The 17,500-nt window shown below is 38.2% G+C and overlaps 2 protein-coding genes across 5 annotated transcripts in view; one reads left to right on the plus strand and one right to left on the minus strand.

The window, feature by feature from the left end:
- Positions 1-8,894, plus strand: part of LOC113820071 (protein BTG4) — a 28,127-nt gene extending 19,233 nt beyond the window's left edge. For all 3 annotated transcript variants that reach the window (XM_027372326.2, XM_070126875.1, XM_070126876.1), the window contains exons 2-4: positions 807-1,113; positions 1,451-1,709; positions 1,900-8,894. In XM_027372326.2, coding sequence (XP_027228127.1) covers positions 932-1,113; positions 1,451-1,709; positions 1,900-2,418 — 960 coding nt within the window. In that variant the 5' untranslated portion in view covers positions 807-931 and the 3' untranslated portion in view covers positions 2,419-8,894. The remainder of the gene's footprint in view (positions 1-806; positions 1,114-1,450; positions 1,710-1,899) is intronic.
- Positions 8,895-14,618: 5,724 nt separating this feature from the next.
- The window catches only part of LOC113816173 (WD repeat-containing protein 70), a 6,487-nt gene continuing 3,605 nt past the window's right edge, over positions 14,619-17,500 (minus strand). For both annotated transcript variants that reach the window (XM_070126877.1, XM_070126878.1), the window contains exon 4: positions 14,619-16,552. In XM_070126877.1, the coding sequence (XP_069982978.1) occupies positions 14,880-16,552 (1,673 nt within the window). In that variant the 3' untranslated portion in view covers positions 14,619-14,879. The remainder of the gene's footprint in view (positions 16,553-17,500) is intronic.

The following is a 17,500-nucleotide window of genomic DNA, read 5'->3' on the forward strand; positions in this document are numbered from 1 at the left end:
AATGATGGTATAGATTGCATTGCCCTGCTTATTACAGCTGTAGGTAAGGGTTGACTCAGTTCCATAGGGAGGGAAGAATATATTATGAAGAATATATTGTTTTATAAGAATATTCCTCCTCTTCCTTAGCTCATGTATCAAAATAAGTTTGCACTACCCTCTCACATTGGCAACCCGTAAACCCTAAATATTTACTTCTCCCAGTTTGGCTTTTTCTCTTGATTGTTTGTGCTTCTGTTGTTGCTCCATTTCTTCCTGTTCCCAGCCCTTCTTTCCTTTCTTCCTTCTCTCCTGCTCCTCCTGACTGTTCTTTCCTCTTTTCTCCTACTTCCACCTTTCTCCTCTGCCTCCCTCTTTTCTTCATATGTTCTTTTACTACTTGTATGTCATTCTCTCCTTTTAAGTTGAAAGTGAATAGAAATAATTATTGTTTATTAAAATTATATAATTATTTGTATATAGCAACATTTCAAAATGGATTATACCACTTTCAATTGATATGTAGTGCCAGCAATATTTTTTTATTGTATAGATAGTTGTAATAACCCAAGATGTTCAACGAGATACTTTGTTCCTGAAGCAAGAAATGACTAAATGTTCTCAAATGTATTAGATGTAGCTAAGTGTATGTGCAGCTTGGTATTCTATTCCAGCTTTCTGAATCTTGAGAGTTTGTGAATGCATAAAAAAAAACCTGAAAAGCTATTTATCGATATATGTATTAGAAGTAAAAATGGCTATAGGGGCTTATGGGGCGTAGGAGTGTCACTCCTGATTTTAATCTTTCTCTTCCTCTCTCATTCCAGACTGAAGAACTTTAGGTGCCTAGAATAACTTTGCCATTTATTTTTCCGTTACCCCATGAGTTTAACCCATTACCTGAAGGAGAACCAGCTATTCACTACCCAGAAACCCACTGCCACACCACACCATGAAAGAAGAGATTTCCGCAGCAGTTCTCTTCATCTCCAAGTTAATCAGCCGAAATGAAAATGTAAATGACGAGAGGATGGCCAAGTTTGAGCAGAGATTGGGAGAACTGTTGCAGGAACGGTTTAGCAATCACTGGCACCCCGAGCGTCCCTGGAGAGGTCAAGGTTACAGGTGTTTACGGTGAGTCTAGCTTGCAGTTTTGGGGAATGGACATGGCTTCAGAAATCCAGAATGTTGTGATTTGTTGGAGCTAATTAGATCTTATTTTTTACTGAATTTTTAAGAAATTATAGTGATATGTAACAGAGTATATTCACATTAATTAATGTATTTAGTGTAATATATAGATTATTTAGATATGCAGATTCATGGTTATACAGATCAGTGGTGTATTAATAACCAGGATAAGAATAGGTTAGTAATAAGGGATTCAAGTGATTTGGTAATAGTATCCATAAACTTAGATGTTCCTCTTCACTGTGTTGAGATAACTGATGATGTTTTTTATGCTACCCAGAGTGAATGAGAATTCGAGAAAAGAGCCGACGATAGAACGCGCAGCAAGGGAAAGTGGCTTGAAGTATGTGGACTTGAATCTTCCAGTTGAGTTAACCATATGGGTTGATCCTGAGGAAGTGTGTTGTCGGTTTGGAGAACAGAAAGGCTCGTGTTGCACCGTTGCTTCGTTCAGGGAGGGAAATAAGGAAAATTACATTGAGAAGTTTGACTTTTCCCAAATTGAACGTCCAAATTCTACTCCATCGGGCATGTCCAAGGTTGGTGTTGGATTGGTGTTGTATTTAGTTCATTGTTGACATAGATACTTATGAATATACAGTTTTAAGGAATCTACTGTGGTAATAGGAAAAATATATTTCAAATTTATCTTCTCATGAAATGTGGGTGCAACTCTATTTGTATAATTATCCTCAGATTGCATATATTTTCCTTTTTAATTTCTTTTAGCCATCGGAAGTACTGAAGGAGAGAACCTTCAATACCAGCAACAACATGAGTCCTCCATCAAGTACCCAATCCACACCCACCAAGAAGAAATCCTTTAGTCCAACTCATACAGGGTTTGGTTTGAAAAACCAGACCTCTCCAGGTAGAAATAACATGATGAATAACCGTGATAGAAGACCCTTTGGAAATCACCATAATCATTATAGCAACAACCATCAAAACCACCACAACAGTCACCCCCAGAGTGGATCGTACTCGCCACCTTTCTTCAAGACGCAATCATGGCTTAACCTGAGTCAGACTCCCCCACCACCTCCTCCTCATCTGCCCCTCTTCAGTTCTACTGGTTTCATCTACCCTCCTGCAGCACCTCCACACTACACCCATGCCCACACTGGCCCCCATTTCCCACGCTCTCCTCCAAACATGGGTCCCCAGAAATTCAAGTGGAACAGCGGTAACTTCCCTCGTAATGACCGGCACCAATGGTTTGGCCACAGAGCTTTGGCTAGGGTGTAAAATTGATATTTTGTCTGCGGGGGGCACTTGGGGCTTTTGAGAAAATGGTTGTTGGAATGAGCTTACCTACTGGCTTAGTGAACATATCCTTTATAGATATTACCATGTGATAGATATAGCATTATAGATATTATCTTAATTGTTGACTAATTCACAGTAGATCGATCTCACTAGAATTAATTTCTCGATGTTTTGAGGTAGATTTTTGCTGAACTGTTAATTTGGATGCACCAAAATAATGTGCTTTTTCATCCTTTTTCTTTTTTTTTCTTTCTTTCTTTTATTTTATTATAATTATTTTTTTTCTTCCCTCCAAGTGCCCCTTGTGATATTACCCAAAACTGAACACATGAATATTTGTATTATATGCATGTGTCTGTGGAGGGGAGGAAGGCACCTTGAGCAAGTTCAGTACAGATTTAAAAGAATTTTGAAAGAAACGACTGGGCTTTTGAGTATTAATGACATTTTTAACTCTTAAATAAACAGGTGAGGATTTTTTTTGTATTTTAGAAATTTGAGGCTCCGCTATAGAAGAGTGATAGTTGATCTACAAAGTGCATTTGCAGAGAGTAGTATACATTATAGCTTTATACCAGGTGGAATATAATCACAGGAGTGGTGCTCTCAGTGTAAGGCTTTAAGTTAGGAATTCTCTTTTGGATAATTTCCAAAAATTATACCAAGGCATGTAAAGAGTTTTAGTTTGGAAAATGCTCAAGCGTGCCTGCTCAACTGTGATTCCATAGTCGGCCGACCCTTGTTACACAGAGTTCAAAGGAATACGAGTGAGGCAAGACCTTCATTTACCTTCTCATAAAGCAGGTACCTGCAGTTTTAGGAAAGGTCCCACATACACACACAAAAAAAAAAGAAAAGAAAAAAAACCAATGCATCATAGATTCAGAAGTAATTTATTTAAATAGCACTATATACCTCATTGAGAATGGACCAGTATTTTTGGGTATTATCCCTGGTATTATGAACAAATATTGATATAAAAAAAAAGATAATGAAAAGATGCCCAGACACATTCTCAGGAGCTTGTGCACAAAACTGTAGTGATTTACCTCAACACCTTTACCTTGCTGTTTATAGCAGATTGCTTGATAAGGACAAATTACTAATGAACTGGAAATATGTTTATTTTCTGTGTAATAGTATGGGCACTTTCAGAGATTAAGACTACTTTGTCCCCTTTGCATAAAGTGTCGTAGATTTCGTCATAGGTAATTGTGATGATGCATACTATGATTTGCTGTGTCTGTGGGACGTGCAGTAAATACTCTTATGAATTTTTTGCCATTATTGCACATATTATCAAAAACTCTATTGTTTAAGTATTACAATTTATGTATATAAATAGATATATATATAAAGTATATATATAAAGAGAGCATGATTGAAAAATATGAGAAGAAAAAAAAAAAATGTATGATCATATTTCACACCTCAGTAGTGCTAATGCTTTTTTCTGCTAGTCTTCTCTTCCTGCCCAACTATTTTAGTTGAAAAAACATTCATGATTCCCTGTGAATTCTGAAATGTTTGTTTTGGTGAATTGGTGCTTGATAATATTTCCCCCTAGAAATATGTATTGATTGTCCAGGTTCTTTGCAGCTAATCACAATATCATTTATTTAAAAAAAAAGGGAATTAAAAAAAATATATATTTATATAATGGATTAGTTTAATTATATTTTATGTAATGATATTTGATAAAAGTAGTACTAATTAATGTGTTAGGTTCTGTGCAAGAGAGAGAAAGAAACATTGAACATTACGTTGTTCACTTTATGTTGATTTGGTAGATTAGTATTTTTCATTACCATTTCCGACAACCAAAGTTATGAAACTGACAAAAAAATATTCTGTATTACACTGACACACATTCATGCTCACACACATAAATGCATACATTCTCAAGTTTTTACTTAGCTGTTGAGGTTTTATGCTTATAAATTTATTGAAGAACAAGAACTTTTATTTATATTTTGTATAGGACCCTCTGGTATTAGAATATAAAAATTAACAGATATATTTATTGTATTTCATTGTTGTAAGGAAACGTTGCTCAGAATGTAAGCTTAGTCCAGTAAACCTTTCACCTGAGGAAAACCATTAACAAACATTTCCCGTCCATTCATTCTAGTGGTTCTCATGGGCTTAGGCTTAGAATATTACTTAAGCGCATAGTCTTGTAAATTCCCTCAACCCTCCTGACCCCTTAAGAAATCCTTAGACCCTTTTCCCCACAGACCCTCACGGAATTCTCTGTTAAGCCTTGCCCTACAAGTGCCATATGGATGATCTTGCTTACAAAGGTGGTGTGACATGAGTTCTAACTGTTAAGTGTCGTCAAAGCACAAATTTTTCATAATTTTTGTTGTTGAGAATTGTTATTGATGAATAGGTCTCTCAACATATTGTGGAAAATGTACAATAGTTCTCCCCTTTTCCCCCCTGAAGGTATTTGTAATTATCATTGCATTGTATATGTAAATGGTAGTTTGATAAGGTACCACACTTTCTCACTGAGCAGTTAATATTATTCACAATATCCAGATTTATGGTATTCGAGGTATTGAATTATTGTATTACACATTTGTAAGGAAAGTAAGAAATAACATATTTTCTCCCCCCCCCCCCTCCCTTTAAAAGAATTTTGCATTGTTATTGATAGAGGATTGAATAGTAGGTTTCAAGTATTTATTCTTTTTTGCCTATGCTTGATAATGCACAACATAGATGTATAATGTATTTCAAATTGCAACTTATTTGTTTTCATTTTTTTCCAAAATAATTTTACAATCCCATGTGATGATGTGCATTTTGAGGCTTCATCAGTATATTGATATGTGTTCTGTCTGCGTAGTTAGAAGGGCCTCCCGTTTTCCATTGGGACCTGCACCTCGCATCCCAAGCCTTTAGGGTGACGTGGGTGCTGCGAGAATTGATTATGGTAAGGGTTGGGTTATTCTAGTGGAATGTTGTAGACCCTATGTTTAGTTAGGAAATTTAATCGGTGGATAGTAATACATAAACTTTGAAAAAAATATTTTTGAAGGTTGTGTAAAGGAATAATTCTAGCAAAAATATCATTTTAATATTACCCATAGTGATACTTACAAATAGACATCTTTGTGGTAGAACTCGACATTTTCTTGGATTTTGGCAAATAATTGTGTTAACTTTTACCTCTCATAAGATGTAATCTAAAACAGAAAGTAATATTACAAATAGTACAAAGTACAACTTATTTATTGAATTCCAAGGAAGATGAACGAGATTCTTCTTGAACCCTTTTTCAAGCTGTAGACCTGAACATAGATAAGACTAACATAGTATTAAACATCAATATGAAGCTTGACATGGGAATGATAATGTCCACAGTTGTTTCTCTACAGTTAATATGTTGTTGAATTTCAGTATTTTATTTGGTTCAAGATAGAATGTACTAATATTATATAGTTAGTCATAAAATTGCTATTATGAAAGGAATAGTGTGTAAACTTTATCCTTTAATCTTTTCAAGGCTGCATAGGTATGTCTGTAATGCAAAATTTGTATCAGTATCTAAGCCTGCAGTAACTGCCTGTTACAGTTCTTGCAAAAGTGGCACATACCTCTAATGTCATGTTGTGGTGCTCGAGTTAGAGGTGTTGTTCTGCTTGTACTCATCTTAATCTCCAGACATTAGGTATAGTGCTTCGTGTTTTGATTTCTGTATTTTACCATGTAATATGAATGGTAATGGCTATTATTTCAATTTCTTAAGTGATTGCATCTCTGTCCTGTGTAATTGCTCTGATTACCAAGTCACTCTCCTAACATATTGGCTTTTTGATGAAGAGGTACGTTTTGCTCAAAAGTGTTCCTTGATGTTTGGTCTTGAAATATTTGTATATTACTCTGGTCACAAGTTGCATGCCAAAATATTTGATCATATATCTTTATTTACCAACTAATAAGTGGATCTTTGTTTAGAAAAGAGTGCCTGTTTTGTTGATTTGGTTTGGCAAAGTGATTTACTTTAAGTGTATGTGATAGTTTTTACCAAGAGCAAAACAAACAGAAGGAGTTGGCCTTGTAAACTCCTGGGGGTCGCCTAGTGTGACCGCCTGTCAGTGTAGTTTACTAACATGTACTAACAGATGCAGGTTGTTTGCTGATTTGCCAGTACTAACGGTTACTAACATGAATTTATCTCAAATTTCTCTGTTGAATGTGTGTGTAAGTGTGTGCTTAGTTAGACATCAGATTCAAATTTTGATTGTGGATTGTAAAAGTTAGCTATGAATTATTGATTTCATTCTTTTGTACCTGTTTTGAAAATGACTAGAATTATAGGGACCAAGGTGATCCATTCTCTGGTAATCAGAGGCGAGTTTGCTTGCTGTTAAACAGTGGAGATAATTCATCCTTACCAGTAATCACCTGTTATGAATAATGGCAAATAGCGAGTGTTTTTTTTTTTTTTTTTTTTTTTTTTCTCTCTCTCTGTTGGTGGATTAAAAAAATTGTGAATAGGAATAAGAAGCTTTTGTTTTGCTCTTGGGCTAATTCCTTCCATCCAGTATTTTGAAATTGTTTAATTTGGGCAGTTTTGTTCTGTCTTGAGGCTTTTTGTAGTAACATGCATATCTTTTCTGGTGAAGGTCCAAATGATAAACATGTTTACATGTTTTGGAGGCTTACGTATGAGTAATACTTATGTACCAGGATGTACGAGTAATAACATAGTTATTATTGGTATGGCATTGTACCTGTAAGACAATTTATGCTTTACAGTGTTTTGGTGTTTCTTTTTTGTAGGTTTTCTTTAAGACTTGTGCCAGAAGCTACAGCATTTCCTTTTCTTTGTTTTATTTATATCTTTATTCTTATTTCTTTTCTATTTCTTTTGAGGTAATTGCAATATTCTTTGGTTAAATGCTTTGCACTTTTATGATTCTTTTTTCATCCAGATAAAATGTGATCAAGTTCCTTAGTTATATTTTTTCCAGATTTATACTAGGTATTAAAGTCAAAGTCAAGCTAAAAAGTAACATTTATGAATTGGGTGCTAGAAAAAAAGTTTGTTGAAGGCAGAAAAGCTGTTCTCCATAGCATTTAGTGTTGTAACAAAAACTTCATGCAACTCTTGAGTTCACCTGATGTATTAAGATATGTGAAGTATCCAGTAGCTGTTAACATGACAGGTAGGAAGCTGATAGGACTTCAATATAATCTTCCTAAATTCATAGATATGTTGTTTCCTCAAAGGTATTACCAATTTTATTTGACTTGTTTACCATATTTAACTATATGTTCATGTTTTCATTGTGAACACAAGTGTTCTCAGTCCAATCCAGCCTCTCTTAATGTTGTATTATTTCTTTGAAAACAATAATGTACAGTTATTTCTTCTTTAAATAGAGAATAGGTCATTGTTTACCTTTTTATGGTTTTCAGTTTTGCTGTTTTTTTTTTTTTTTCTTGTGTATATTCAGTTGAATGATTTGTAATAATTTGAAAACAAAAAAGTTGAGCATCTCTTTGAAACATTCCATAATGAGGGTTGTACTATCCTATATGTAGATGCTATTTTTAACTGAATGAATGAAATGTATATAGGTTTATTTCTTAAAGAAATTGTGTGTATATACTGAAGTTATTTTTTCATATTTTTCTGTGGCTCATAATGTGTGCTGAAAGAGGTAATTTCAGGGGCACATGGCTTATTTTCGACAACATTAACTTGAATTGTTATATTTGTAGATGACGGAAAACTATTTAATGGTACCAACCCCTGTAGTGCTGTTGTTTTAACTCTAGTCAAAAGTTCTGCTCGTGGTGCAGAGTTCTCTTTTTGTTAATCACTTTTAAGAGGCTGGTATGCCTACATTGTAAGGGTATTTAATGAATTTCTGAAGATAATATACCAAGTTGGTGGATAACAATTTTGTGTTAATATCTGAGGACCTGTTATGTTTTGAATGTTGATTTTTCATAATTTAACTAGGAAGTCTTTTTTTTTTACATTAGTATTTAACGCAAACTTATAAATTACTTATATTTTTATTTAGAGGGGTGCAATGTTGACTTGTTAGATCCTTATTGTCAAATGAATGGATGCTGAAGAATATTTCTCTATTCACTGATTTAGATCAGGTGAACTCGTGAGTTAATGATATGGTTAGTAATAACTGCTGCAAACTGTGACATTGATCAATAGAAATATATTCCAAAAGGAGATTAATTGTGCAGCATTTGAGACAGAACGAAATTACTGAAATATGATGATAAAACCTCAAAAGGTTATCAAAGATTGGGGCCACAATCTTGAGACTTTGCAGGTATGCTGTAGACTTCTTCTTGCTCCCTCTTCAGAAGTTAATGTTATTATTGATGTAATAAAGGAATGTATTTTAGGTAAATAGCAACATTTATATTTCTCAGAAAATTTAATTGTACAGTTTTTATTGCATTGCAAAGAGTTGTTTTATTTCACCCAGAAATCACCAAAGCAGTATTTTCTTGTTAGAACAATTGATAATTGCATTGAAAAAACATCTGAACAGAGAAAAGTGTCCAGATTTTATAATATCTACACAAATATTGTCAAAAAATATTTTCGGCTTGAATGAGTAAGAAAAATTGACCATAAGAGATATAATTAATACATTTTGATGAAATCTTTCCTAAACACAATTCTTATGGATGATTTAATTGAAAGTCACCAAATGACATCTCTTGGATTGATAAGTCATTCCGAGTTTTACCTTTGAGCATATTTCAATGACGGAGATTCGTAAGGAATAACAAATATAATGTCCCTGGTGGTGTCAGGTCATTTGATGGTTAGTATGTAGAATAGATATGGAAAGTAGTTTGAAGTATGAAAGTCTGATTTCTAAAAAATAATAATAATAATAATAATAATAATAATAATAATAATAATAATAATAAAGTCTGCACTTCATTTTTAGAAGAGATACATTTGGATACTGCAACAATGAGCAGGACTTATTGAAAGTGATGAATAAAGACCTACCAGTCCAAAACAGTATAACATTTATATCAGGATGATAAGACCGACACCATACCAAATGTATCGGTACAAGCAGAATTAAAATGGAAATTCTCATCCCCCAATCCCTTGCCCGTTGTTGTCGTGGGGGGCTTAGGAGACGGAGATTGAGACCCAATGCAGGGATCTCCCCTGCCTAGGGCCTCGGCCCTCGACTCAACTAATTTTGCATGGTCTTTTTTCCCCTCCAGCTTTTGTTTCCATCCCCTTCTACTATCTACTTCCTAAGGTGTGAGAGCTGTGCTGAGAGGATGAAAGGCTGATCTTGTGCCAGTCCTAAACGGCCAGCGGGAACTATGAGCACTGTACTCCCGACTAATCTAGCTCTTACCTTTCACTAGTGATGGAGGTGAACCAGTTGATGCCTTTTATATAATCCAGGTTCCCCATGACCAGTAATGAAAATGTAATCCCTTTATTAGAGGCAATGAGGCTAGCCCCTTTATCAGATAGCCCCAACCCAGGCTCTCCTTTGACCACGGCTCCGAACACCGAAACTACTAGCCCCCACTCAATGCCTACTAGTGCATTACCCACCCGAGCAGAGAATAAATCACCAGAAGACATTCCTACCCACCTAACTTCCTGAAATTCATCAACTCTACCCCCGCAAACCTTCATCAAGCAACCAATCCTCCCTTATTACTACCTTGCAGCCTTATTCTCCATCACTCCGTAATACTCCCTCTTCCACAGTCCCGACCATCCACCACCACCAACCCTACAGATATCTTAAATACTCTGTTTAGCTCAGCTAAATTGGACTGATTTTTCATGATCCCTTCTACAGCTCCTTACTCAGGCAACACTCTTCTCTTTCAACAATGCCTCCAAAAACAAGTAGGCAGAGTCCCTTTATATACCAGACGCGATCGCTCCCATCTTTTAACAGTCAGATCAGAAACTGTATCTATAGCACTATCAAATTTAACTGATCATTCTGGCAACCCCATTCCTGCAGAACCTCATCCAACCCTTAATACCTGTACCGGAACTGTCTCTCTCTCCCCAGCAAACTGCCCAGTCGATACCAAAGATCGGTCAGACTGTGGAGCAGACTTATTAGGATGCCTCAAAGACCAAGATGTGAAATCAGTACATTGCTACACCATTCCTCCTAAAGGTCAACGACAGAATCCGACCAACATTGCCAAAATTACCTTCCGTACACATGACCTTCCCTTATCTACATCGGTGGACAATCCCTCCCTGTTCGACCATACCAACCCCCTCCCCATCAATATCAAAACTGTTGGCGCTTTGGACATCCTGCCAAACATTGCCATTCCACAGACCATGCCCCATATGTGCCCAACCTGGTCATAACCGATCAAACTGCTCGGCACAAACGCGAACATGTGCTAACTGCGGCAACCCCCATAATGTATTTTATAGAGGCTGTCCCACTTACAAATTTGAATGTGAGATAGCAACTCGGATACAAAAATGGTCTCATTTTACGTGAAACCAGACAGGAAGCATGTCGACATGGTTTCTCTCATACTCCATACTCTAGTAACATCGTTCGCTCAGCCCCTCCCCCTCCACCCCAAGATGTCCCCATTTCCATTTCTACATTCTTCATCCCTCAGACCAATTCCTTTGCCATTCTAAACCCAGACACCCCAATCTCAACCACAGCTCCAATATCAACTACAGCCCCAACCACTTCTACATTCTACCTCCCTCAAACCAATTATTTTGCCACTCTAAACCCAGACACCCCAATCTCATCCACAGCTCCAGTCTCAACTACAGCCCCAACACCATCCCCTCTCCCTCCCCGCACTACATGCAGTAGACAGACTAAACGTTCTAACCCTTCTTCCCCTACAGCACAATCACCTCCACCTACCTTTACCTTTATTCCTGAGACATCAGTCTCCTCTTCCCCCCCTCATAAGAAAACCTTTGTCCCACAAAACTCTCCAACCAACTCCATTGCAGAAACAATTACCTTCTCACTAAACTCTCCAACCAATTCCACTACAGAAACAATGGATGACATCCAAAGTTATATGCTTGAGACACAAGATCCCATAACTCATGCTCCTTCCACACTTGAAGTGGTTGCTGATATTCATACCCCTCCTGTTATATTCCCCCTACACCCCTTCCTCCTACTCCCTCTTAACACAACCTAACCCCCTCAATTCCGTCCACCTCCGATATCCATCCTCCCAATACCCATCCTCCTGATATCCATCCCCCTCTTACTCACAGCACCCCTACACCCCTTCCTCCTAATCCCTCCCAAGACAACACATCCCCTTCAACTCAAACTATTCATCCTTCCGATATCCACCCTCCTACCACTAATACTCCCCCCACATCTAATCCCTCCCAACACAACCCACCCCCTTCAACCCCAACTATAGGCACATTCTCCCCCCCTCCATCCCCCCTCTCTTTTGCCCTCCCTCCTCGACACACACGAGAATCACTCATGTCACAACAATGCCCTTCCCCAAATTCCCTACCTCCTAATACCCCTCCTTCACACCCCCTACCTCCTCCCCCAGATTCCCCAATATGTACCATATGTGATATCACTCATAAGCTATAGCTCTCCTACATTGGTCCTCTATGTAACGTGCCTCTTTCAGTTCTACACATTCTCTTGTCCTGTCCACGCTTAAATACAGCACGTACCTCTGCTTTTCCACACCTATCCTCCCTTCGCCGACCTCCCAACATATCAGACATCCTTACGGAATCCCACAGCTTCTACCTTGACAACCTGTTCTCCTTCCTCAGATGCATAAATATCCTTCACTTGATCTAACTCCCTTACCTAAACCACCATAACCTTTTCCCCCATCTTCAACCTTTCAACACTCCTCTAGATAGCTGACACATAGCAACTATCACCTGACATACCCTTTACTATACCTTCCTATAGTGCTATATGACCTTAGATGTCTAGCACATTTATTTTAACCATTAACCATTAACCATCAACCCATTCTCCAGGAAACGTTCCTCCTCTTCCAACATCCCCCACTTCACGTCCTTACAGGTAGAGAGGATTAAGGTAATATGTAGAAGGCGGGCTTTTTACTGAACAGAGAGGATATGATCTCGCCAAGATAGCTTGGAGTCAAAAATATTAAAGAAACTTGCCAGAAGATCGGAATTGGATAGGAGTATCGTAAAGGAGGATTGGAGGTTAGGAGCCTATACGTGAACGAGAAAATAGAAAGTAAAAGGTTTTAGAGGTAGAAGATCAAAAGCCGTGATTGGTAGCCCAAGAAGAGACTGATGCTATTGATGAATGAAAAAGTAGATGGAGAACTTGTATGGAAGGGCCTGAGGCAAAGATGGCTAGATCATCGACATATAATGATGACCAGATTCCTGGTGGTAGAACTGATGACAGTGACAGTGTAGTATCAGGAGGTTTATCATGGGAGGTGGGATCAGGGGAAGGAGGTGAAGGTATAGTATCTGGAGGTTCATCAAGGAAGGTGGGATCTGGGGAAGGACATTGTGATAGAAGGGATTCGTGTGTGTATCCAGGAGGGAGTGGTAGGGATAGTAGGGAAGATAGGGTTTTTTGTTGTGGGTGTGAGCGGAGGAGAGGATAGGGTATGTTGGGAAGGTATTGGAGGAAGAGGGGTAGGGGGAGTATGAGGAGGAGGAGGAGGAGGAGTAAGGGGCTGTTGGGGGTACTACAAAAAATCGATCCCATTTAGCTGGCCTAAAGCGTACTCAAAAGATCTGAAGAAGTGAGAATTGTAGAGGGGTGAAGACGGGAGGAGGAGGGATTGGTGTGAAGTAAGGTTGTATTGTGAGGGTGTGGGCAATGTTGATTTATAATGAGGGAGGAGGAGGTAGAACGTGAAGATGATTGTTCAGGAGGTGGGCTAGAAGAAGCGAATGAGGATGAGATGTTGAATTATAACCTAGGTAGATAATTCAGGATGGGTCAAGTTGGCAGCATGTGTAGAGGAGGGAGGTGTACTATCAGTGGTCAGAACCATGGTCTAAAGGAAGTGAGGGAACGGTAAACTAAAAGTTAGATTCAGAGAGGCTAGGTGATAAAGGGGCAAGTCCCAATACCCCTAATAAGAGTACAGAATCTTCATTACTGGTCATGGTAAGCCTGAAATGTGTGGGGAAGGTAAAAGGTCCACCGCTCAGGGTCCCCATAAGGAGTAAGGGCTAAATTAATTGCCAGGAAACACTGTGCCCATGGCTCCCTGAGGCCGTCCATGACTGGCACAAGGTCAGCCTTTCATCCTTTCAACACCTTAGGAATTGGATAGGGGAAGGGAAGGGAAGAGAAAGAAAGGAAAGACAAATTAGTTGAGGCAAGGGCTGAGGTCCAAGGCAAGGGAGAATGGAGAAAAAATGAAGAGGGCATCAGGGAAGGATTAGAATTATGCCTGAACTATGATGTAAGTGATCCTACATCATAATGTGTCAGTCCCCCCCCCCCCCCCAATCCTTTACTCATTGTTGTTGTAGGGTCTTTTCTTCTCCCTCTTTCCCTTTACTTTTCTTCTTTATCCCCCTCTGCCCACTTCCTAAGGTGTGAGAGCTGTGCCAATAGGATGAAAGGCTGACTTTGTGTCAGTCCCCCTAATCCTTTGCTCATCGTTGTAGGGGGCTTAGAAGACGGAGACAGAAGCTCAATGTTGGGGAATCAATGTTACCTTAGACCTCATCCCTTGCCTCAACTAATTTTGTATGGTCTTTTCTTCTATACCTTCCTTTTTCCTTCTCCTCATCCCCTTCTTCTGTCCACATCCTAAAGTGTGAGAGCTGAGCTGAAAGGATGAAAGGCTGGCTTTGTCAGATCTGAATAGCCTTTCGTACTACGTTTGTTATTCCCTCTTTATCCTTTTCCTTCGTACTATGTTTGTTATCCCCTCTTTATCCTTTTCGCTACCACACTAACTAATAGTGCTCTACAACCTTTGACATCTAATGTATTTTGTCTTAATGGCTTACTCATTTTTACCCTTTTTGCCACAATACTGCTGTATGACCTTTGATGTCAGGCACATTTATTTGTTCTGACCATTACTGCTATATTTCATATTTCAGAGCTTGCTTCTTGACTGGCTTCAGCAGCATAGAAAACTTATTTACCTTGAGAAGACAGTTTACATTTAAAGAAGAGTAAATTGATTTCATCTTTATTAACATTAATATCTGTGGGCAGCATAAACATCTTTCAAGAATACACTAAATTTCGAGAAAGTAATATCTTAAAAGTATGATAAATGTATTACAATTTTTAACATATCTCTGCATAATTTCTAACATTATCTTATACCTTGTATGGAAATATCTCACTTTGTACTTGTACAAATGCAATACCCATGAAAAGGAATAAAAAATAAACAATCCCTTAAATATTGTACATGTAAACATTTGGTTATCAAACAGATTTCATTTTCTTGGTGGCAGGTTCTTCCTCCTCGGAATCTTTGTTATCTTGCTCTTGTGCTTCTTGGAAAATTGGATTTGGCTGATTTTTTGCATACGCAGGAGTAACCCAGTAAGGATTTTCGGCTGCATCTTTTGCATATTTTAGAAGTGCTTCCCTTGGGTCACCTTCTTCTTGAACTTTCCTGCGAAGACCCATATTACGGATGATGTATGAAGACAGGGTAGATCCTCCTGCAGACACTCGCCCTCCTGAGCCTGCTTTGCCCACAGGAAGATCTGGCTGCTGAGACCTCACTGGATCTTTTCTGTCCCGCTCCTCCAGTTTCCTTGTGGACTTGTGTCTCTCTTCACGGAACATGGGGAGGGCATGTGGGGTTATGATCTGTTGTGATACTACAACTTCAGCTTGCTTTGATCGTTTTTTGTGTTTGCCAGCTACTAGTACTGCTCCATTATGAGAAGTCTTAGGATCATATAATAAGCGTACTTTTCCGTCACCACAACCAACCATGAGTTGATTCAGTCTTGGATGCCAAACTATTTTAACTACATGACTAGGACCCACTTCCAGCTCTTTAACAATGTCCCATGTATTACGATTGTACATTAACAGTTTCCCTGAAGATTCTCCCTTATTAAGTGATGTCCCTGTTACAACTAGCTGATCACTGGGGCTGAATACACAATCTGTCATACTGAATCTGTTAAAGAGCCCAGTTGCTACATGCACAGCTTGTTTTGTTTTACGAATATCCCATAGCTTCAGAGTGTCATCACCTCCCCTTGTTGCAAAACCTTTGTTGTCATATGAAAATACCAACCTTGAGGTTTCACTTCCCCTATCATGAGCATTTCTAACATTAATACTTACATTTACAAAAGTCTTTCGATGATCCCACATCTGTATTGATCCATCATCACAAGCACAAGCTACCAATATCCCATCACGGCTATAAGCACAAGTGGTGGGCTGTGTTTTCAGACCATTGGAAGCTCTTGCTTTGATGACATGTCTTTGACAATGTGGACTGCTTGTGTGCCAAATACGACAAGTCCCATCCCTTGCTGCTGTCAGAAATTCCTCCTTGTCTTTGGGATGCCAAGTTCCACAGGTAAGGCCTGCTATGTGCCCCTTTGTCTTTGCCATGTCATGTAAATACATATCTCCTTTAACACACTCAAATAACTCTATTCCATCACGGTCATATACTTTAGCTTGCTGAGACCCTGATACAACCAGAACTTTATCACCTGTACAGCTATACTCAACACTATTAACTGGGTAACCATCAGCTGGGCAGAATGATCTAAATGCTTCACGTGACTGGTCCATACCCTGAAAATCCCAGTAGCGAACATCATAATCCAAGCCTCCACTAACCAGCCTAGAGCCTGAGGGATCCACTGCTAGGCCAGAGACTGTTTTGGTTCCATGCTCAAGGACCAACTCATGTGAGATTGGCATGTGGCGCCTCTGTTCCTCATCATCATCCACATCTTCAGCAGGTGCACTGCCGGATTTATCAATACTCATTTCTGGGGGAAGAGGAGGTCCCACAAAGTCATCATCTTCATCGTCTTCTGTTACAGCTGATTCTGCAGTCTTTGCTTTTGTAGATGGAGAGCTGTCGGGTTTTGCTGCATTTTGTGTTAGCAATTTTTCTGCAAGATAAATGGTATATGTTTGAATAAATAGCAAAAACTGCTTTCTTATTCTGCATGTAAAAGAAAGAAAAGAATCAAATAATCAAAATCACAAGAAGTATGTAAAAGGAAAATACCAAGTAATGATTTGAGTGAAGGAAAGGAGGCACAGGTTAAACAAAATAGGAAAAATAGAAATTAACAATACCTCCTTGTCCTCCCTTATATTACCTAACTGAAACTTCTATCTCACAGGAAGAGAGAGAAAATTGAGAAAATTAGAAAAGAAAAAGTAAGAAGAAAAAGGATGGTTGTCATATGAAGATATTTTGGGATTTATTTACATAGTTATGATAGTTGCTTAATGACACATGTAAGAATTAGCCAAATCATGATGACACTGTGACAGTGGTTGAGTGACACAAAATTAAAGTAAATACTAGAGAACCATGATTTGCATGAAACCACATGGAGTGAGACTTGTCCTCAAATCTGGAAGTGGGTGTGCAGTTACTATCACCGTATGTGATAATTATCATTATTATTATTACTCGTTACTTATTATTAACTTATTATTATTGTTTTGTTGCAGTACATGACATACATGTTCTGCCTTGATAAGGAAAAACAATTAATGCCTGAAACTTGGACAGGTCATTGCAAATTTTATGGTGGAATGAAGAAAGCTGCCCAGACAAATGAAGCCAGAAAAAGGGGTCTAGTATGCCTCACAAGATCTCATGCCAATCTGTTAAACTACTGTCGTCGGGGATGGCAGATATGTACATGCCATGCCCACCTTGATTTTAATTTGTTAATTATTTATACATGGATGGCTTCACAAGTGCCTCGTCACTACTCCTACCTATTATCTTTTAATGGTTTTCCTTGATTTTTGGAAATACCATGTCAATAATCATAACAGCATTGATATCTAATAAAATAGAAAAAAAATCTCACAAATTC

The sequence above is a fragment of the Penaeus vannamei genome, chromosome 11 (assembly GCF_042767895.1).
Source record: "Penaeus vannamei isolate JL-2024 chromosome 11, ASM4276789v1, whole genome shotgun sequence".
Lineage (NCBI taxonomy): Eukaryota > Metazoa > Arthropoda > Malacostraca > Decapoda > Penaeidae > Penaeus > Penaeus vannamei.